Source organism: Squalius cephalus (genome assembly GCF_949319135.1).
Source record: "Squalius cephalus genome assembly, chromosome: 13".
Taxonomy (NCBI): domain Eukaryota; kingdom Metazoa; phylum Chordata; class Actinopteri; order Cypriniformes; family Leuciscidae; genus Squalius; species Squalius cephalus.
In genome coordinates, this window is record NC_137134.1 from 33,200,706 (window position 1) to 33,223,602 (window position 22,897).

At 40.9% G+C, this 22,897-nt stretch overlaps 1 protein-coding gene across 2 annotated transcripts in view; it reads right to left on the reverse strand.

Moving 5' to 3' along the window:
• Positions 1 to 1,808: 1,808 nt before the first annotated feature.
• Positions 1,809 to 22,897, reverse strand: part of LOC307169920 (uncharacterized protein) — a 39,791-nt gene continuing 18,702 nt past the window's right edge. Inside the window, exons 4-9 of one of the 2 annotated variants that reach the window (XM_079890790.1) lie at positions 13,179 to 13,487; positions 12,362 to 12,493; positions 6,414 to 6,788; positions 5,280 to 5,594; positions 3,876 to 3,983; positions 1,809 to 2,725 (exon numbers count right to left, since the gene is read on the reverse strand). In XM_079890790.1, the coding sequence (XP_079746916.1) occupies positions 3,922 to 3,983; positions 5,280 to 5,594; positions 6,414 to 6,788; positions 12,362 to 12,493; positions 13,179 to 13,487 (1,193 nt within the window). In that variant the 3' untranslated portion in view covers positions 1,809 to 2,725; positions 3,876 to 3,921. Of the gene's footprint in view, positions 2,726 to 3,724; positions 3,984 to 5,279; positions 5,595 to 6,413; positions 6,789 to 12,361; positions 12,494 to 13,178; positions 13,488 to 22,897 lie in introns of those variants that run through there. The other variant, XM_079890789.1, reaches the window with a different exon arrangement.

Consider the following 22,897-nt stretch of genomic DNA (forward strand, 5'->3'; position numbering starts at 1 on the left):
ATCCTTCATATCTCCAAAAAGTCTTTTGTTTTATTAAATTTTTAACAGAAAGATAGGCTGTACCGAGTCTTTCCGGAAAAAACCGAGCGGCTGGAGGCGGGCCCTGTGCTAATAGCTGTGCTAACGCGCCAAGCTAGTGACAACACACAGAGACATTTGTTCAACAAACAGTTTTACTCACCGCCTGCGGTTCCAACGCACGACCGCGAACCTTTATCATTGTGACTGCTCGATCCTTAAGCATTAGACGATCTGCAAATCCGTCGATCTGGGCTTTGAAAACAATCATCGTCGAAATGCAGGGAACAACAGTCTTACACAACTCCGTTTATGCTCTGAAAAAACAAACTCCATCCACGGGTTCCTTAACGCTGGGTTCTTTGGGAATCTGTGCAGGGTTGTCTTGCCCTGGCAACCAAAAACACACTTCTTTGGTGACATTGACTTCCCAAAAGCCGGGCAGGGCGCTTTGATGGCGAACTGCTTTCACTCTCTTGCTCTGTTCTACGAGTGCGCGCGCGGCCGCGATCTTACCGGAGAAGTGCCCTTAGGACCCATATAAGGAAATTCCGCCCTATCTTACGTAAGACAGAGCCATACTCGAAAAAAACTTTCCGAAACTTGTGACAAACCGGAAAGAGTATTTTTGGAACAAAAATACTCCTTCAAACGTACAACTTAGTTTTTGAAACTTTGTCCATGTTTAGCATGGGAATCCAACTCTTAACCAGTGTAAAAAACTCAGTATGCATGAAATAGCATTTCACCCCCCCTTTAAACTATCTTTTGGGACTAATTCTAGATTCAGTAGAGGCGTCAAACAGGGAGATCCGTTATGTCATCTGTTATTTTTATTGGTCATACAAGTAATCTTCAATTTGTTTCAGTTGGTCAGTAATGTAAATAAATGTTCCCAATTAGTATGATATGACAATTTGTATATAAAAAAAAAAACATCTAAGAACTAAAATCATCACTTGAGTGTCTTAACAGGTTATATAGTATCAGGGTTATCTAATATTAAATATTGTGAATTATTTGCACTAAAAGAAAGCACATGATGATGACAGAATTTTCTAAAAGTATAAACGGATCTTAATTCACAAACATTTCATTTCAAACACCAGTTTTATATATTGCTTCCTGACATTATATTTTTAAGGATATTTCTTGTGAATTCAATGTCTGTTAAATGGCGCCTCACTGTGGCCACACCACGAACAACAACAGTCACTGTAACCAACTTTGAAATGAACAAACGTGCCATGTTTAATAGTTTTTAGTTTTCAATGAACAGATTGCAAAGCTACAATAGGAGATAAAATAATGTGAAAAGGTTATCAGGCAGAGGAGCAAAGAGAGCGACTGGTGAATTAAACACGATGACAAACACTGGAGCGCCAACTAGTGGAGGAGCGAGGAAACAACTCATTCTCTGCAATTTCCTTAAAACTGATGCTTAACATGTTATAATTCACATTCACACATTGAGAATGAATTAATACAGGATCAATATTCTCCCTGAAACTAAACAATGGAAGTTTATTGTGTAATTCTAATACTAACAATTTTTTTAAAAAGTTTTCTGATCGTTGTGATCCTTTCCTCGGGTCTTTGTAATTTATGGTTGAATTTTATAAAACTAATTTTTTTTTTTTTTTTTTTTTGCTGTTTTTCTTTATTATCAGTATATTTTTTTTTTACATTGTACCAGTTAAATGTTTTTATTCTGAGCAATGATTCCTTTACACACAAGTGTGACTTTCTGAAGAACCAAAATGGTGTTTCTCCAGTTTTCCAGTCTGGGAGGATCAGGATGAGCATAAAGCAGACGACAGCCTCAAGATTTGTGTTTTTGTGGTTTATTTTGATTATTTTATTCAGTAACAGCATGAAGTGAACGCTGTGTGTCCGGCTCAAATCAGCAAATACAAAAGATTCAAGCTGAAGCTTCTCTGATAAAATTAAATGAAAGAACAATCAGAAATCAATAGTTTCACACAACAGTGAAAATCATCAACAGAGAATCAGAGTTTATAATTTCACATTCACATCTGATCTGAGAGACACAGATGGGCAGATTCACTTCAGATAATACAAAATACAGAATTATGTATCATAAAAAATACAGATTATAATATAAGCAAATGAGTAATGACAAATAATACTAGAGTAATATAAATGTGCAGATAATTCCTGCAATACAGAGATTCCTGTTTCACACAGAGATGAACAGTCAAAGTCACACTGAAGCTTCTTCAATTAAACTGTTTCTAGAAACTTCTAGAAGTGAAGAGACTGTTAAAGTATCTAATGCTCAGGATTAAACATGCTTGTTATATAAAAACACACATTAGTCCGAGAAATACTGGTTTAGCACACACACATTCTTCTTATATAGTCCATACATGACATTTCTCATCAGAGATTTTGTCTAATAGATGCAGAAACAGAAACTGGATTATACAGTGTGTATTATACGCCATGAGTAACAGATGAAATGTGAGATTTTGATTAGATGTACATTAGAGGATCAAATAAAGATGAGAGTTAGTCTAAAGATCAGTGTGAAGAACATAGTAAATTAAAAGTGTCTGTGTGTTATCCTGTTGTTTAACATCACAACATCACACACACACACACACACACACACACACACACACACACACACACACAAACAGCTAGATCTCCTTCATACGAGAGTTTAGTATGGTGGCCGAGAGAGCTCAACGCGCTGCAACTGAAGAAAACACATGCAAATAGAAAAAAACACCCGCAAATTAAGAAAACATCTTCATCAGTTTCACGACACGTGTGCTCCAAATACTCACAACACAACCAAATACAGAAACGCGCTGCAAAAGTTCACAACACAAACAAATACAGAAATGAGCTGCAAATAGGACAGAACACAACGGAAATGTTTCCGGGGAACCCAATAAGTGACGGGCGGACGGCTGGGACGTGCTTATTGCTAGTGCGCTTTACCTATGCCCTACTCTCTTAAAAGGGCAGACGGCAGAACCCTTGAAGTGGGCACTTTGGAGGGAGCGGGGCACTTGTGTGCCATTATGTTGATGAAGGGAGCAACGAAAGACAACGTAATTTCCTCATTATTTTCACCTGGGATGTTCCCATGACAACGCAGCGTGTGTCCATCAGCTGAATAGCTGTTCTTACCAGAAATATAGTATTATTGCTGTTAACATAACTGTTGCAAATAAATATACATTTTATACAACAAAGTTTTTAAAATATGCGTTATATCTGTGTGTGAGTGTCTCAACTTTAAAACTTGCCGTCTCATATTTGGACCCTAGCTGCATTCTAACATTTCTTATTAAACTTATTTTAACATAACATGACAAAATGTGTACAATGTAACTGATGTATAGATTAATGTCTTTCCCTCATGTTCTTTTCTCTATCTTTATTTATTTATTTATTCATTTTAGTCTTCAGCTCATTGTTCTTTTTAGTATTCTTATGACATTGAACATATTGTAAATACATTTTGTATATTGTATACAAAGTTGTATGTCATAAACGTGTCATCTCTGTATGTTTTGCAAAAAATTAAATAATAATAAAAGTAGACAGCTTTAAGCACGTCCCAGCCGGTCCGTCACTTATTGGGTTCCCCGGAAACATTTCCGTTGTGTTCTGTTCTATTTGCAGCGCGTTTCTGTATTTGTTTGTGGTGTGAACTTTTGCAGCGCGTTTCTGTATTTGGTTGTGTTGTGAGTATTTGGAGCACACATGTGTTGTGAAACTGATGAAGATGTTTTCTTAATTTGCAGGTGTTTTTCTTTTTGCATGTGTTTTCTTCAGTTGCAGCGCGTTGAGCTCTCTCGGCCACCGTAGTTTAGAGAGACACATCAGGAGAAATCTGATTTGGATTGATTTTGAATGTTGATAATGTCACAGTCCGGAGTCAGGGAACATGTGCACACTTATCAAATGCACATTCTCTGGGTTATCTTCTGAAAGAAAACGCAAGAGACAGATCATATTAAAGGAAACCTTTGCTTATAACTGTGTATATATATATATATATGTGCAGGGTTCTCAAGTTTTATCAAAAGCTTGGAGTGAGATCACATGTGGTTGGGGGAGGAGCCTAATGGAGCCCCGCCCCCACCTGTCCCCGCCCCCCAATTTTACCCATTGTTCATAATTAACCAGCACAAATTGAAATTATAACAATTGGTAAATCTAATAAATGACAGAGCAATTCATCACATCAAATATACTCTTTAATTTTATATTTCAAAATTACAAATAAGTTATACAAAAATTACAAAAATATAATAAATTGCTCCAAACAGTTTGGAAAAACAAATATTTTTGCATTTTTGAATGTGTCTAGTCGAAACGGTATAATGATTTATTGTGTGGTGGGACATTGCGAACAAATGACATATTAGAGTATTAAGGTGTGTGTGTGTACACAAGAGTTATGAAATGTCACATGTGTTTTGTGTTGTAACGTTAAGTGTTTGAAAAATACAAATGCAATGGCAATGATTAATGTATGTTTTGACAGGATATATATTACCCAGAGCACTCTGCTTTAATACGTATGTAGCCTTAATGTAACTAGAAATACTATTAATACAGTATAATATATAATTTAAAATAAAATAAAATAAATAAATTTTAATTTATTTAAAATAAAATGAAGAAATACATCTTCATTCCTTCCCATACCCACTAACATTTCCCTTAGTTTCAGATAACGTAAGCTAGCCAAACTGAGCCAAAGCTTCTGGCCTGGTTGCAGAGTAGTTGTAGAGTTTTTGACTGCATCAATAATAATGTATACGATGGGCTATATATTAAATGTTCTAGCCTAAAAATGTTAGACGAGCTTTCTTCCGACTTACCTTCTCCATCATCACGACGTGTGTTCGCGCGATGTTGTTGGTTACCTAGTAACGAACAGACGGTGGCCGAGAATGTTCCGTCAACTTCCGTGTGTTCGCGCATCTATGTATGTTGCCTATTAACGAACGCAATCTGGCCGAGATACGTGCTGGCGGCAGGAAACTTCACTTTGTGTGCCCGCGCCTCGTATACAACGTTATATATAAAGCTTGTAGGACAACTTGGTTGACATTGCCTTTTCAGCGTGAGAAATACACGGTGTGGCGTGTGAGCGTGTGAACTGGTTGAATTGCGTGTGTCTCACGGCCAATGCGTGAGACTTGAGAACCCTGTATATGTGTATACTGTCTAGAATAAGATCGTTATTATACTGACATATTTGATTTACTCACCAAGGACATTGACCCTGAATAAACAAGTTTCGACATATCCTCTGGAATATTTATTTAGCAAATAAATTCCAGCATCTGTGGGTCTGATCTTCTTGATGGTCAGTGATCCGGTCTGATGATCCAGCTTCAGTCTGTCTTTGAATATTTTATGAGCTAATGGTGACATTTTCTTAGTCCCTCTTTTGATTTCAGCGATGCGAGTGTTTAGTCCAAACCTCCACAGGATCTCATCAACTTTCTGCATGTCAGTAACACCAGTCTCCAGTGTGACAGATCCTCCTTTATTCCCTGACACTGGCTTTATAACTGTCTGAGCTACAGAGAAACACAGAACAGAAATCAGAAAAAGAAAATGAAGTAGTAAAAGCAACATGGATACATTCCTCCATTCCTAAATACCTCAAATGTACTCATTTTATAAATAAAATGAATGTGATTTCTCATTATATAAACATCTAAATGATGGTGTAAATCTATAAACAAGTCAAATGGCCTCAGTTCTCATGTGTGTGTGATGTGTGTGTTGGACCAATCATATTCTCTGATTCATATGTGATCATCAGGATCATCAGTGTTTAATTGTGTTTATGCCAGGAAACATTATCATTTTTATTGAATATCATGTTTCATTGTGGTTTGTTTTATGTTCCTCTTTGTTTTCTCTTCTTAGTGTTCCAGTAATAATGTTTTATTCTGATTAACTCTACACTTTATATATTTATAGTGTTGATCTTGAGAAACTGCAGATCATTTTTACTTTCTATCAAAAGACTGATGCGATTTGATTCAATAATTTTATTGAGCTAATGTGTTTATGATTATTAATGTGCCGTCACTGAATGTTTCTCTGTCAGAGAGTTGTCAAAGTCTTCAGTGGCTCACAAACACACAACATATTGATCAAGTTTAGTGCACAATAATTAAAACATTAATCAATACTCGTTTGATTTTAAAGTGATTTGAAATGTAACTGTGTCTTTATATACAGCATAATAGATGACATTATGCTTCAATACTTGTGCAGAAGACTGTGCATATAAGAAGATATCACCAAATAAACCCATAGTCCTTAATTTAATCAATTCAGCTGATTTAAAATAAAATCATTATTACGTAAAGATTTGAGTTTCTCACCGAAGACAGAAACACTGAATCTCTTTATTGAGATATTTCCCGATCTGGTGATCAGTAGCTCATAAAGTCCAGAGTCTGTGGTTCTGGTGTCTTTGATGGTCAGAGATCCAGTGTGGGGATCCAGCTTCAGTCTGTCTTTAAATCTCCCATCAAGAACATCATCATGTACAGTGACACTATCAGCAGCTCTCTTCCTTTCAGCAGCGCTCTTCCTTTCAGCAGCGCTCTTCCTATCAGCAGCGCTTTTCCTTTCAGCAATACAAGAGCCTCTAAACATCCACAGTAATTTGTCGTCTTTATGTACTTTAGTATCATCAGGGTTTAGAGTGATACGTTCTCCTTCCATCACTGACAGTATCCTCCATTTATCAATCACTTCGCATCAGCAAACAAAAAACAGAGAAACACAGAACAGACATTAGAGAAGAAAAGCAATACAAGCAGAAAGGAATAAAATCAACATGATCATTCGCTCCACATCTGACTCCTGCTCAATGATTGATCATTAAACCTGTAAACACTGAATCACACTCACAGCAAAAGACAATATAAACCAACACATTCTCTGATATACTTCAACATTATTCATAATCTGCGTTTTCTGTTGTATATTCACTATTAATTAAGTGCTTCTTTTTTAAATAAATGTATCTGCTAAATGTTTCATGTTGGGTAGTCAGAGAAGGCTTTATTTATTCCCCCTCTGACTTTAATCACAGGTTTTGTTTGATATGGTTGTGTTTATTATTTTAGCATCTGTGACACCCTGAAGTTATTGCTCTGTATTTCCTATCATTTAAATAAATCTATAACTTCTCTATTAAGAGTTTCCATTTCTTTGGTATGAAAAGCATCATAAACTACTCTGAGCTGGTGCGCTGGTTTAAGATGACCTTTGCACGGAATTCCTTGAGTTCAAGCTTATAATGCACTAACAAACACAAATTCATTTCCTGACTTATATATTCACGAACACATACAAACAATGAAAAAATGTCGATATGAATGCACACTTGTGGTAAACACGATTCCCAAGAGTTAAAGGGCACCTATTATGCAAAATTCCCTTTTACATGGTGTTTGAACATAAATGTGTGTTGGCAGTGTGTGAGCAAAACCACCCTAGAATGATAAAAATCCACCCAGTGTTTTTTTTACAATCTCAATAAATCATAAGCACTGTCTCAGAATGAGCTGTTCTCAGATTCGGCGCAATGTGACGTAGAATTGAGCAGGCCCCTCCCACGACTGTTGAGTGACAGAGGCCGTCATTGTTTCGACGCTTGAGCAGCTGTAGACAAAGACTGGCTCCTAAGCGATTGAGGTGTGTTGTTGATGGATGTAAGAATGAACATAGCAGTCTTCATTTACTCCCGTTGTTACTCAAGGATGGATCTGTACTGTTTGTGATCAAGCTTATACTCTCCGGAGCAACAGGCCTAACGTGACTGGACACGGAAGAAATGAAAGTGCGAGCGCGCTCTTTATGACAGCTCTTCGAGTCATTTTACGGATATAAGGTTTACCAGTTTATTTAGCATCCACTGAAAAGGTGTGTATATTTGTTTCCTGTTAGTTGTAACGAGTGTTTTGTGTACTTCGCTGTGTATGTTGTTGATAATGAAAGGGAGAGAGAGAGAGAGAGTTTATGGATAAGACTTTAATGCGCACTTCTTATACTATGTTTATTCAGCTTTTACAGAGATTCTCTGGAGTAAAACTAACGCTCATCTTTTGTGTGATGTACAATAAACTTCACTGAACTCGTCAGTATATTTTGGTCATCATTCGGACGGGTTTTGCTACAGCAGGCTTGTATTAATAGTGGATAAAAGCAGATGACAAATTAGTTATAACCATAATTAAACTAAACTATACCTGTTCTATGTCCATACAGCATATATTCTCTGGCTCTGTGGGCATTATTGTCCGACTCCGAGTCGCAATGAACACCGCAACTGAGAGTTTCTGTTCTGATATTATCAGATGAGATTGTCCTTGCTCTGAGCGCGAGCTCGTGAGGCTCCGCCCCCTGTGCCGTGCAGCAGCAGTTAATTTGCATTTAAAGGGCACACACTAAAACAGCGCATTTTTCTGAGCCCCAAAAACTTCACATACATACTCTGGGGACATCAGAGACTTATTTTACATCTTGTGAAAAGAGTCATAATAGGTGCCCTTTAATACAATGGAGTACTGAAGTCACATTGTTTAAAGCTACACTGTGTAACTTTTTTAGTTGATTCTTAGCAAAAAACACTTAGTTCTTTCAAAAATATATGTGCTCATTAATGTATATTTACTTCTTTCAAGTAATAAAGTATTCTCTTAAGTTTATAATCTGCCATTGAAAATACATACGGGTAAGGGGTTCGTATGCCGGTCGCCATGTTGCTCCTCCATCTTGAAACTACATTAGCCAAAGAGGGACATACCTGTAAATTCAAGCTTCGCCTTTTGCGTTTTTCACTCAGTGACACCGTGACGAATGCGAGGGGGAGATTACTCGCGAGCTCGCGAGTGCCGGCAGATTTGAAAGATAGTGTGGTGTGTGTGTGTGTGTGTGTGTGCGTGCGTACTCACATTTGAAAGAGAGAATTAAAACGTCAACGCGACAGACAAATCAGCAAGACCATAGTCAATATTGGAGTAACTTTTCCCAGATGGAAAGAGCTCATGAGGAGAAAATATTTTAAAACGGACGCCGAGGTTGCCTGCTTTCTTCTCGACAGGTAATTCAGCCTGTTGTAATTCATTTGTGTAAATTCGAAGTTTTATAGTTGCTTGTCTAACCATAGCATGGTTGTGCACAGGGCCTGAAATTAACACCCGACCACACGCCAAATGCGGGTGAATTCTTCAATTGGCGGGTAACACTGTCAATCTACCTGCCACATTGGCTGGCAGCCAATGAGAATCGACCCTTCGCGGGGAGTTTGATTGACAGGCGATCTGGCCAATCATAATCCGCCTTTTTTTTTGTCCGACAAAGCAGTCAGAAGAGTTCAACGTTGGAGGATTTGAACTTGAAAAAACGGAGTGTACTGAGTAAGCCTACTGACATCTTTCCGCAGTTAAAACTACATTCCTTCTTATGTTCATTCATGTTTATTTGATGCTATGAATTAACTAGAAGGAAGAGATGATCGGTTCACGAGCAGCTTTAACTTGAGGCACCACAGCGATCTGTCACAGAGCCACAAAACGGTATTGTCCAAATTTCTTTAAAAATGACCAAATTTTAACGTTGAGACTTTGTTTAATATCAAAAGTAACCTGGACTGTCTTGTCTGTCAGCGTGTTGTCAGTGTCCTCTCTGCTGCGCGATGTGTTTTTCACATAGACTGGTTTTTCATTGCGCGAGATCATGGTTTGGCGTGAGCGCGCGCGGTGTAGCTTGTCGGACATAGGAACAGTAACTAAAGGGGCGATTGTTTTTTTTTTGTGTGTGTGTGTTTTTTTTTTTGCAGCTGTTCTTTGACATTCAAACGAAGTTGTATGTTTCGTTGGATTTTAGCTAAAAATGTGGCGGCACATTACTGGAGTAAAGAAAGCATCTGTGAAAGCAGCGCAGTTTGAGTGTTTCGGTGTTTTGTGATCGGAGAGAAAGATGCGTCTTCTCTGACTAAGTTACGTTTGAATGTGTGAGTTGTATTAAACTGTTGGTGAGATGAGATGAGATAATGCAACGCTGACATAGGCTACAGTACAATGACAGTTGCACAGATGTTGTGTCCAAATGTCCGGTAGCCTACCCGGTAACTTTACCAGTAATAACAATATTAATTTAGTTCTGCTTAACGGTTCCTGAACGCTGTAACTAACAGCTGCCCAGCCATCAACACAGCCGCGTGTGATTTGTTTACATACGAGCTGCACTAGGTCTATCTGTATTCTAAGAGTTATTATTACTTGTATGGATCTCGTTAATAACTTGACAGCACTTAAATGTGTATTCTTACAAGTTAAATAACAAATGTTTGTGCAAATCCTTCTTTTTTTTCACCTTTTATGAGGCAAAAAAAAAAAAAAAAATTGGCTGGTAAAAAGTCACTGTGGCGGGTGGATTTTTAAATCCACCTGCCACAGTGGCTGGTGGTCAAAAAAGTTAACTTCAGGCCCTGGTTGTGCATAACGCCAGATCGACCTCTAGTATAACTTCATCCTCGCGTCAATGGTGAAAAAGTATTGTTTACTTTGTAACATAAATCTGTGCTGCGACGGATCACAGGTAATGAATAGTTTTAAAGGCGCAATTTTTTAAGCTATATATAAAAAAGGACACTGAACGTTTTAGTTATTTTTAATTGCTTTTACTTTGTACACATTGTAACGTTAGCCTAATCTGATTATGCTGGGATAGCCGATTCCAAGGGTGACGTTTACCTCCTGACATCTGTCCTGTAGTTTTATTCATTTTAGACGTATTGTTTATTATTGTCATGGACGAAGTGATAACTGGAAGCCATGTTAATCTTGGAATAATACGGCCACCGTAGGAGTTAAAACGCCCTCGGAATTGAGAGGAACAGAAACTAAAATTCATTGGGTAGTCATATACAATTTCACCGCTAGATGGGGGTAAAAATCACACAGTGTAGCTTTAATGAGTTATGTATGTCACATATTTCTTACATTGTCATATGATTTATTAGTCACATGGTTTTACTTCCTCTGGGAAAAAACACTAGCATAGGCACAGGAACTGATGTAACCAACGTTCCTATATACTGTATATACAAGCTTTTTGTATGAGTGTTGTTGCGTTTTTGATTTTGATGTCGTTGCAGCCCTGAAGAGAATATAGATCTCTTTCAGTTTATTTTTTACTAAATACTTTGGTTGATATTGCTCTGCTGTATTTCCCAACTTGATAAACCTGAATGAGGACAAGTTGACTATATACACTGCTTGAACTGCTTATAAGGTAATTACAGTAGTCATTGTAAATCCTTTCACAGGACTGCCCTGGAATAGGATATAGCTGGAAGTATTATAACCTGTAACCTTTTGTTTATTTGCTAAAAACTTTTTTTTGTTTTATTGTTTAAACAGTATTTTAATCTTTTGTATAAATACATTTTATTTTATAAAGACAAGTATTGTTTCTTTTATACTCCAGCTCACAAAAGACAGTTCTATAAATATTATAATAGAGCATTATAAGTGTAGCTTACAGTATACTATACTATTCATCAACCAATCCTTGGACAAGATTCTGCTGGAAGGTAAGCATAAATTTTGATCCATAGGTATAACTTACAAATAAGTATTGTTACACAATGGGGTTATGATAGTCTTAGACTTGCTGATATGTGTTAGACAAGCCAAGGGAATTAATCCTAGAAATCTGACCTGACAGCACAAGGCTATCTAGTTAACTTTGGTTGCTATGAAGCTAATCAGGAAATGAGATAATATCAGATCTCAGTACACCTTTGAACCTGACCAGATAAAGAGTGCACAGAATCTGTGTGAAAGCAGTAAAACACCAGTCAGGAGAGCAGATCAGTTATGATTGAGACTCACGTCTACTCAGTTATCTGAATGTGGACATTACACAGAAGTCTATTGTTAAAGCTAGTAATAAATACTGTATTTTAACCCAAACCCAGACACCAACACTAACAGAAAACTTGCATGCATTTTAAAAAGTGTGGACTAGCTATAAATGTCATTTCCACACAACAATAAAACAGACATTTAAAAGTTTTATAAAAATGCATTCAGAGCCTTCATTTTTAAACAAAACCATAGGCCAGTGCTCTTTAATATCTGTGTATTGATTATGTTTCTTTCTAACCCTGCTTTTATGAGCAAAACCACAACACACACATACAAATGTAAAATGTTTGAAACATGATTATGAACAATTATTTTACACTTAATCTCTACTGTAGCATAATAAAGCTCAGTATTTCTCGTGCTTTATTAGCTGTAATACTTACATTCTTTTAGTTTAAAGATCTTGTGGCGATGGTAAAACACACCAGCAGCAACTGCAGCAGCTGCGAACGCCAGCACAACATCAACAACACCAACACTGATCCCTGCTATAGCACCTGTAGACAGAGCTGGATCTGTAATGATAAAGAGAGAGTCAGTGTGAGTGAATCTGTCAGTCTGATCTATTTAAATATGAATCTGATTCTGTTGAAGGGGAATCATAAATGAGCCTCTAATGTAATTTCAGATATCATGATTCTCCTTTTCACTGTGTTCATCTTCTGTATTACTGTGTTACAGCAGGAGTTTGATGTGAACACACGACTGATCTCAATAAGAGCAATACAAACAGCAATGCAGATTAAACAGTTTAAAAACCTTCAGAAACATGCCAACTGTCTTAAAGCATTTACTGCAGATACAGATGAGCTCTGACACTTTATTTTCTTAGTTAGGAGTCTGAATATTTTTGAAATGCTTGTATTAAAACTAAGAGAAAAACATAAAAATGCATGCACTTTTGGTGTGATCATTAGAGTAATAGATGTTATCAATGTTATCAATAATTTAAATACACTAAAATGTTAATTAAAAAGTTTGTCTCAAGCGTGAAATGTTGAGACATTGTTAGTTAAAATAATATTCCCTTTACAAATATCTTTTGCACCAAAATCTTGCGAACGAATAACAAATTATAATTTATTTAATTATAAAATTCTATTTAAATTAATGCTAACTTGTGTTCATTTAACTTCAGGGTTATTCTCAGAGCTCTCAATAATAAGATCATCATCATATTGGCAGAAACGATCTACTCACCAACAGTGACAGTTACAGTAACAGTGACAATGAATCTCTTGAGTACGGTGCGTCTGCTGTTGCTGATCTTCAGTTCATAGAGTTCAGAGTCTGTGGTTCTGGTGTCTGTGATGGTCAGAGATCCAGTCTGATGATCCAGCTTCAGTCTGCCGTCAGATGTGGAGAATCGATCGCCTGCTTTATTGATTTTAGCTATGACATTGTATCCAAACATCCACTGCATTAAATCATCTGTCTGTATTTCAGTAAGACTAGAGTTTAGAGTAACAGATTGTCCCTCCGTCACTGATAGTGCTGACTTCATTTCACCTGTAACAACAAACACATGAAGATCATTGACAAACACAGACTCAGAACATGCCTACAGAAAGTCTGTTAACACATCTCACTCATATAAAGGTCAATTAAATCTCACTTAAAAAGTTGAATTACTACAACAAACCTTCACAAGTCAAAAAGGCACAATTAAGTCTAATAGGACATTTCCTGGGAAAATTCAAAAGAAAAGAAACATGTTCATATGATGAAATGATAGTAGAAGGAAACATAAGTTCATTGAATACTAAACACCCCGAGTGGCTTGCAAAAATATTGTGTTTGTGTGTGTGTGTGTGTGGGGGGTGTCTCCATTTACTATTAATAAAAATATATCATTTTATTAATATATGTAAAAATGTCTAAATAAATATAATAATTCAATATACATCGAAAATAATTATTAAACTAATTAATTCCTGTTCACTATTTAAGCTTGCTGATTAATCTCACTTTTTGCGCCATACAGTTACTGCAGTTCCCTTATCGAGTCGGTCCCTCGACATTATGAATGGGGAAATCCATTTTCCTCAAAATGCTGAAGCCTGGTTTGAATAACTCTTTTGCTTGCAAATGGCCAATGGTGCCCGTGCCCTCACCTGATTGGCTGACAGCCTCCAATATAGGTGACATCGGGCGGCAAAAATCTCAGAATCTTTGTTCTTCACCTGGAGCCTGGTTTCGCCGTGGATTCACACAAACAGAGTGGTCCCCTCTCGCGTTCCCGCGGATTTTTTGCTTTTAACGAAGAAATGTCTCTTTGCGGCACATGTGGTGGTGCTATCGACTTCCTGGACGCACACGAGCAGTGTGTGCTGTGTCTGGGTCGAGCCCACGCGGAGGCGGCACTCGAAGGATCAGGTTGTCGAGCCTGTGAGGAACTCCCTATCAAGATCGTTCGTTCAAGGCTGGCCGTTACTCGTAACGGCAGCCCTCCGACTCCTGCCTCCCCCCTGCCCGCCGCCGTCGAGCCGCGGGCCGGGAGACTGCAGAGAGCTCCGTCTATGGACTCTGTAGAGGAGTTGGCATTGGCCCAACGCCCACGCCACCCTCACGAATCAGAACCTTTCACCTACACTGAGGCCAGTTACCGCCCTCCGAAGGAAGCGGTATCTTTCGGGTATAGTGAGGACGACGCCATGTCCACGAGCGCCTCCGACCTGGGAGCGTGGTCTGTGGCTCCTTCAGAAGCCACCCCGACCTCGCTGGACGCGGAGCTCATGGCTATTCTTACGGAGGCAGTAGCGGACTTGGAGCTGGACTGGGCAGCCCCCAAAGAACAGCCGTCTAGGAAGTGGATGGACGGGTCCTTCCTCAGCGTGGGCCGTCAGGCGGACGCCCCTCAGAGACCCGCGCCCTTTTTCCCTGAGCTCCAAGAGGAGCTCACCCGGTCATTGCGCTCCCCTCACTCAGCCCGAGCCCATGCACAGGGTACCCAGCTGCTGACAGTGGAAGGGGCGGAGAAATTGGGTTACACGCGACCGCCTCCCGTCGAGGACGCTGTCGCGGCCCACCTGTGTCCTTCTCCCGGATGGAAAACCGCTTCATTGCCTTCCAGGCCATGTAGAGCCACTGCCCACATCGCCGAGAAGTCATATATCTCAGCTGGACATGCAGCATCTGCCCTCCACACGATGGCAATCCTGCAGGTCTTCCAAACTCGACTCTTGGGGTCCCTGGACGAGGAAGGCCCGGACCCCGAGTCTCTCAGGAAGCAGCGCACGGCCGCGGATCTGGCTCTGGCCACCTCTAAAAAGGTGTATCGGCCGTAATATGGGCAGCCTCGTGGTATTGCATCGTCACCTGTGGCTGACGTTCACGGAGATGTGCGATGCTGAGAAGAAACAGCTCCTGGACGCACCGGTAAGCCCGTCGGGTCTTTTCGGCGTTGCAGTCAAGGCTTTTTCGGAGAAGTACACTGAGACCTTGAAACTAGGGATGTCCCGATCAGGTTTTTTTGCCCTCGAGTCCGAGTCTGAGTCATTTGATTTTGAGTATCTACCGATACCGAGTCCTGATCCGATACTTCTATAATACATAAAAAAAGAATAAAGAAGAGTGAAAAACAGATCCAGGATGTTCCTTATTTTTTATTTAATTCACCTTATTTTAACATTCAACAACTCTGTAAACAAACAGAGCACTTCTGTGAGGTAGCTTGAACAATCAAGTAATAAATAACATCAATTCTTCACTTTTAGACTTAGTGCAACAGTAAATATAAAAAAAGTCTAATATATAAACAAATAGCACCTCAACTTAAAATACCCAGCAGGCATGTAAACAAATAAAAAATAAAAGTGCCACAGTGTTTGCAAAGCCAGTAATGTGCTTTTAGGAACTGCACTCACCGGTTTCACACTGCACGCGTTAGCAGAGCGTATTTTTTGTGGCGCCCATGTTAACAGATTAGAGCATTCACATCGCTCGCAGAGGCGGCGCGGCAGCGCGTAGCAGGAGCAGAGCAGAAGCAGTAGTGCCGCGATCGTTTCGGCGCCGAGTCTATTTTTGCTGCGCTGCTTACGCTGAATTAAAGTGACAATGCATTGATCATGGCCAAAATACACCGCAGGTTTATCCAAAAAGTGCATTGATGATATCTATTGTGTTTTGAACAGTCGATCAAATGACCAACAGCAATTTAAAAAGAAAACAAATGTCCAAAAACAAACTTGTTGCCAGAACAATAAAAACAAAGATGAACCAAAAGTTATATAAATGAAATTATTAATAAAATAAGCTTCTTGACAAGCATTTTCTCTTAAATGTATTTGAAAACGAAATAAAGCAATGCCAACTTATCCATTATAGAGTACTCTGTCTGTACACAACCCACGGTTCAGCCGCGTGTGACAAACGCTGCCAGTGTGAAAGCAAAACGCGCGTGTCCTGCTCCTGCGCTGCTTACGCTCTACTAACGTGTGCAGTGTGAATCCGGCGTAACTCTGTGCCAACGCATAACTATAGATGTGTTAAAAAATAATGAGAATATATATACATATATATCCGAGTCCTGATCGGGAGGTAACGTCCGATTCCGATCGAGTCTGAAACCACGTGATCGGGCCCGATTTCCGATCACGTGATCGGATCGGGACATCCCTACTTGAAACAGTCAAAGATGATGCCGCATCTCCTACTTAAACGTTCTCAAGCCCCCCCTAGAGCGAGGTCTAGATCGTCCTCGGCTCAGCGTCCGGCTGGATACGCTAGACGCGCATCCCAGAGCACGAGAGAGCGACGCGAACCTAAACCGCTGCTTCGCCAGAGGCAGAGCGGAAGCCCGGGGCAACCCGAGGATGTGATTTTGTGTGTCCCCGTGCAAAGAGCAGTGGACGAGTCACCGGTCACTCATACAGCTGTCAATGCTTCGGCGGCGACTGGCGCGCAGCTTCCGCCGCATCATGCGTTAATGCCCCCTCTATCGAACCACTTGAGCACGTGGTTGACGCTGCCAACGGCCTTGATTGCCCAGATTGGCTATACGCTTCAGTTCACTCGCAGACCACCCTGCTTCGGCGGTGATTATGTCAGAAGTATCAGAACAGAGCGCCCCGCTGCTACGGGCAGAAATCTCCTCTCTCCTGGCCAAACAAGCAGTAGAGATAGTGCCCGAGGAACAGAGAAATTGCGGGATTTACAGCCGCTATTTTCTAGTCCCTTAACCCTCTGAGGTCTAAGGGCATTTTTTTCACTTTTTCTTCGATTTTACATATCTTATTAAATTCACCTTTTAAAGGCAATTACATAACATAATCCCATGTGTTTTATATCAAAATGTGCAGAGAAAACCCAGCTCTTTCACTGATGAGCTCACCACTTGTCCTAGAGCATTGTGTAAAGAGAGAGAGAGGGATAATTTAGCTCTAAAAGGTGAAAAATGTAAGTCCGATTTTTGAAATTCTTCAAATCTCTTGTGGAAACATACCATTACTCATGTGGATAAATTGTTTTGGCCCCTGATATGGGTTCCCCAAAGTCTTAGGGTCACAAAAGTAGTGTAATATATGAATAAAATAGTAGATAATGAATAATAATTGTCTAAAGAGACATTTTGAAAAATCGTTTTTTAGTACAAGTTTTGTCTGTGACTCTACCTTCAACAAATGTTAGAGGGACTGAGATAAAATAGGACTAAAATAACTTCCTACTACATATCAAGCTTTATGGGATGTGTGCAAATGAAAAAGTAGCATTACAACAGGTCTTTCTTTCAAGCAAATGTTTACTTTGTGAAAAAAGCTCACTACTAACAATATTCACAAAATGTACAAATTTTCATGTTTTCTTGTCTACGACATGTCAACTTTTCAACATTTTTTTTTCAAAAAATGAAAATGGGGGGGGGGGGGGTGTACGGGACCTCTTGGCTGGCCGGGTTGATGATGATGGTTGCTGTGTAAGGGCTGGTGGTGACCTGGTGACTTGGTGGCAGGCACAGGTGAGGCTGCCTGTGTTACACTGGGCCCTGGTAGCTGTGAATCCTCTCTGAAAAAAAACACAACAACAAATAAGTTAGGACTTGCATTATCAATTTGGCCAAAACATATTGATTCATCACTACAAGAGATAATGTTATTCAAATTGTGAATTGAAGTGAAAAAAATATTACATTAGTTATCAAAAGGAGACCACCAAGAACAGCCTACATGCCTACAACGTTACTATTTGTAAGTGTACCCCAGTTTTACACAAGAAAATAACTTTTACATAAAGTAAACACTTTGCTAAAGGCGCAGTCAATTTGTCAAAGTTCAGATACACAAAGCAGCACTGCGCATTTTAGCCAATATGGTCACAGTTAGTCTAGGACAAAGTGCACCATGCGAACAATGTTTTTATAAAATAAATACGCTTACCCGTCTTCAACTGGATCTCTTTTTGGTGATCATAATCCTCATCTTCATCAGAAGAAAATCCATCAGGCTCGGAAACTCGCCTTTCATCCTCGTCGCTGTTCTCCAAAACCGCCGCAAGTACTGTCAATGTCTTCGCCATTATCTTTCATCGTCTTCTTCTTTATGTTTTTGCCATGTTTTTTCGCGGACTTTTTTACTCTTTCTCTCTCCGTGTCAGCTTGTATTTTCCTCACTGTGAGGAGATGTGAGGAGATGGGAGGGGACTTAGGGATTTCAACTGCATCTATTGGTTGGTTTCACACAAAATGCAGACAGACAAGCTAGCCCACCAATCACGCAAGGCGAACGGTCATCTTGTCTTCCCTCTTGCTCTCTGTATGAGTTACGTACGATTTCGCGAGAATAAGGACGTTGAAGCTGAGAATCTATCGATTACGGCAAAATCAGAACCATTTATGTGTGCTGCACAATCGCGGAGATATTAATAGAAACATTTAGTAAACATCGAGTTGACGCGCCCGCGCGTCATCCGACCTCAGGGGGTTAAAAAGGATGGAGGTATGCGCCCTACCTGAGATTACTGAACAAAGTGCTCGCGAAGCAGGCGTTCAAGATGATTACGGTGAAGCAAATCCTCGCGCATATTCAGACCGAGGATTACTTCATCACAGTAGATCTGAAGGATGAGTACTTTCACATTCAGATAGCCCGCATCACAGGCGATTTCTGCGTTTTGCATTCGAAGGTGTCGCATACCAGTTCAAAGTGTTAGTTAGTTTAGTTAGTTGGTTAGTTTAGCTTTATTATCCCACATGGGGCAATTTAGTTTAGAGCCAGCAGTCACATACAACGTACCATCAACACAAAACAAAGAACACATAATAAAATAATACATTAAATATACTCATTCATTTAAAAGACTAATCGCTCTGGGGATCATGGACTTTTTGAACCTGTTGGTGTTACACTGTGGAACATTATAACGACACCCGGAAGGAAGCAGTAAAAACTCTTGGCACAAGGGGTGAGAAGGGTCAGCAACAATAGCCTTAGCCTTCCTCACACATCTGACCCTGTACACCTCGCTAAGGTCATTTAAGGCAATTCCAGCAATTTTACTACACACTTTGATGACATCATTAAGACGGTTCTTTTCCTTCTCCAAGAGGGAACCGTGCCAACAGATAAATGAGAAAGTAAGAATTGATTCAATAAAGCAGGAATAAAACATTTTCATAAAAGTAGTGTCCAGGTTAAAATTTCTAAGTTTCCGATAAAAGTACATACGTTGATGAGCCTTCTTGCAGATAGCATCTACCTGGGACTCAAAGCGCAACTTATTGTCAATGACCGTCCCCAGGTATTTGTAGTTCTCTACCTGATCCACAGCCTGGCTTTTGATAAGAATGTTGCCGTTCGGGCTGGCTCTGGCCCCCCGCGTATTTACAATGTGCATGAATGCAGCGCTCGCACCCCTGAAGCTCAGTGGGATGCGCATACTGAACTATCTCGATGACTGGCTAGTCATTGCTCAAGCGAGAGGCGCTCTCGAGGAACACAGACGCAGACTCCACGCCCATCTGACATGCTTGGCGCTGTCTGTGAACATACAGAAGAGCATGCTTCAGCCGAGCCAGTCGATCACATTCCTGGGTATGGTTCTGGACTCGCACACGATGATCACACGCTTATCAGAGCCGAGGATCCAGTCCATTCACAATACTCTAGCCCTCTTTGTTCAAAGCAGAGCTGTCCCCTTAGAAAAACGTTTCAGAGGCTACTGGGTCTGATGGCAGCCGCAGCCTCCGTCTGCAGACTGGGCTTGCTACACATTAGACCGCTGCAGCACTGATTGCAAAGCCAAGTGCAGCCGCATGCGTGGAGAGCGGGGACAGAACGTCTTATCATAACGCGTTCATGTCTCGAGACTCTGGCACCTTGGTCCGGCACGACCATGTACGAACAGGGTGCTGCTATGGGCAGAGTGGTCAGACGAGTGGTGGTCACTACGAATGCATCACTATCAGGTTGGGGAGCCCTCTGCGATGGCAGACCAGCGTTCGGTACGTGGGCGGGGGACCAGAAGCGCTGGCATATAAACTGCTTGGAGATGGAAGCGGTTCGTTTGGCTCTGCATAGCTTCCTCCCGTTCGTGAAGGACCGTCATGTTCTCATCAGAACAGAACATGGCTGTGGTGGCGTACATCAATCACCAGGGAGGGTTGCGCTCGCGGTCCCTGCACAGCTTAGCGAGGCAGCTGCTCTTGTGGACGGATCGGATACTTTTTTTGATCCGAGCAGTACACGTACCGGGCAGTTTGAATTGTGGCGCGGACATGCTGTCCAGGAACGGCATTGTACACGGGGAGTGGAGGCTACACCCGCAAACTATAAATATGATCTAGAATCTCTTTGGGAAAGCAGAGATCGACCTCTTTGCTTCAGAGGAGAACACCCACTGCCCGCTGTACTTCTCGCTGACAACAGACTGTCCACTCGTTACCTGTATTAATGGCACCTGTTTGAACTCGTTATCAGTATAAAAGACACCTGTCCACAACCTCAGACAGTCACACTCCAAACTCCACTATGGCCAAGACCAAAGAGCTGTCAAAGGACACCAGAAACAAAATTGTAGACCTGCACCAGGGTGGGAAGACTGAATCTGCAATAGGTAAGCAGCTTGGTGTGAAGAAATCAACTGTGGGAGCAATTAATAGAAAATGGAAGACATACAAGACCACTGATAATCTCCCTCGATCTGGGGCTCCACGCAAAATCTCACCCCGTGGGGTCAAAATGATCACAAGAACGGTGAGCAAAAATCCCAGAACCACACGGGGGGACCTAGTGAATGACCTGCAGAGAGCTGGGACCAAAGTAACAAAGGCTACCATCAGTAAAACACTACGCCGCCAGGGACTCAAATCCTGCAGTGCCAGACGTGTCCCCCTGCTTAAGCCAGTACATGTCCAGACCCGTCTGAAGTTTGCTAGAGAGCATTTGGATGATCCAGAAGAGGATTGGGAGAATGTCATATGGTCAGATGAAACCAAAATAGAACTTTTTGGTAAAAACTCAACTCGTCGTGTTTGGAGGAGAAAGAATGCTGAGTTGCATACAAAGAACACCATACGTACTGTGAAGCATGGGGGTGTAAACATCATGCTTTGGGGCTGTTTTTCTGCAAAGGGACCAGGACAACTGATCCGTGTAAAGGAAAGAATGTATGGGGCCATGTATCGTGAGATTTTGAGTGAAAACCTCTTTCCATCAGCAAGGGCATTGAAGATTGAAGACGTGGCTGGGTCTTTCAGCATGACAATGATCCCAAACACACCGCCCGGGCAACGAAGGAGTGGCTTCGTAAGAAGCATTTCACGGTCCTAGAGTGGCCTAGCCAGTCTCCAGATCTCAACCCCATAGAAAATCTTTGGAGGTAGTTGAAAGTCCGTGTTGCCCAGTGACAGCCCCAAAACATCACTGCTCTAGAGGAGATCTGCATGGAGGAATGGGCCAAAATACCAGCAACAGTGTGTGAAAACCTTGTGAAGACTTACAGAAAACGTTTGACCTCTATCATTGCCAACAAAGGGTATATAACAAAGTATTGAGATGAACTTTTGTTACTGACCAAATACTTAATTTCCATCATAATTTGCAAATAAATTCTTTAAAAATCAGACAATGTGATTTTCTGGATTTTTTTTCTCATTTTGTCTCTCATAGTTGAAGTATACCTATGATGAAAATTACAGGCCTCTCTCATCTTTTTAAGTGGGAAAACTTGCACAATTGGTGGCTGACTAAATACTTTTTTGCCCCACTGTACATGTGTGGGAGATCAATGCGGAGTATCACAGCGAGTGCTGCAGACGATAGCAGAAGCTAGAGCCCCTTCGACAAGGTGCTTATATGCTCTGAAATGGAAGGTATTTGCTAACTGCTGTATTGGCAGATGGGGAGACCCCAAGGGGTTGTGATATTTCCATTATTCTGACCTTCCTGCAGGAACCTCTGGACGCTGGCAGCTCCCCGTCTACAGCGAAAGTCTACGTAGCCGCTATCGCCGCATTTCGTGACACGCTAGATGGCCATTCGGTGGGGAAGCACCCCCTGATAACGAGATTCCTCCGGGGGGCGAGGCGGCTAAATCCTCCTTCGCCAGATGTCAGTTTGGGACATATCGTTAGTGCTCAGTGCACTCTTCGACCCACCCTTCGAGCCAGCCGAATCTAGCGACCTTAAAGTGCTCTCGGTTAAGCTGGCACTACTGCTCGCGATAGCCTGCGGGAAACGAGTGGGAGACTTGCATGCCCTGTCGGTGAGCAGTGAATGTATGCAGTTCGGACCGGATGATTGCATGGTCAGACTCATACCCAGATGTGGCTACACACCAAAGATGCTCTCAACACCGTTCAAAGCCCAGGTGATTACAATTCAAGCGTTTTGTCCCACTGAACTAGACAACAATTCAGTATGACAAAAGCGTGCTTTGTGCCCTGTGCACGTGCTACATGCTTATGTGAACAGGACTAGCCAGTT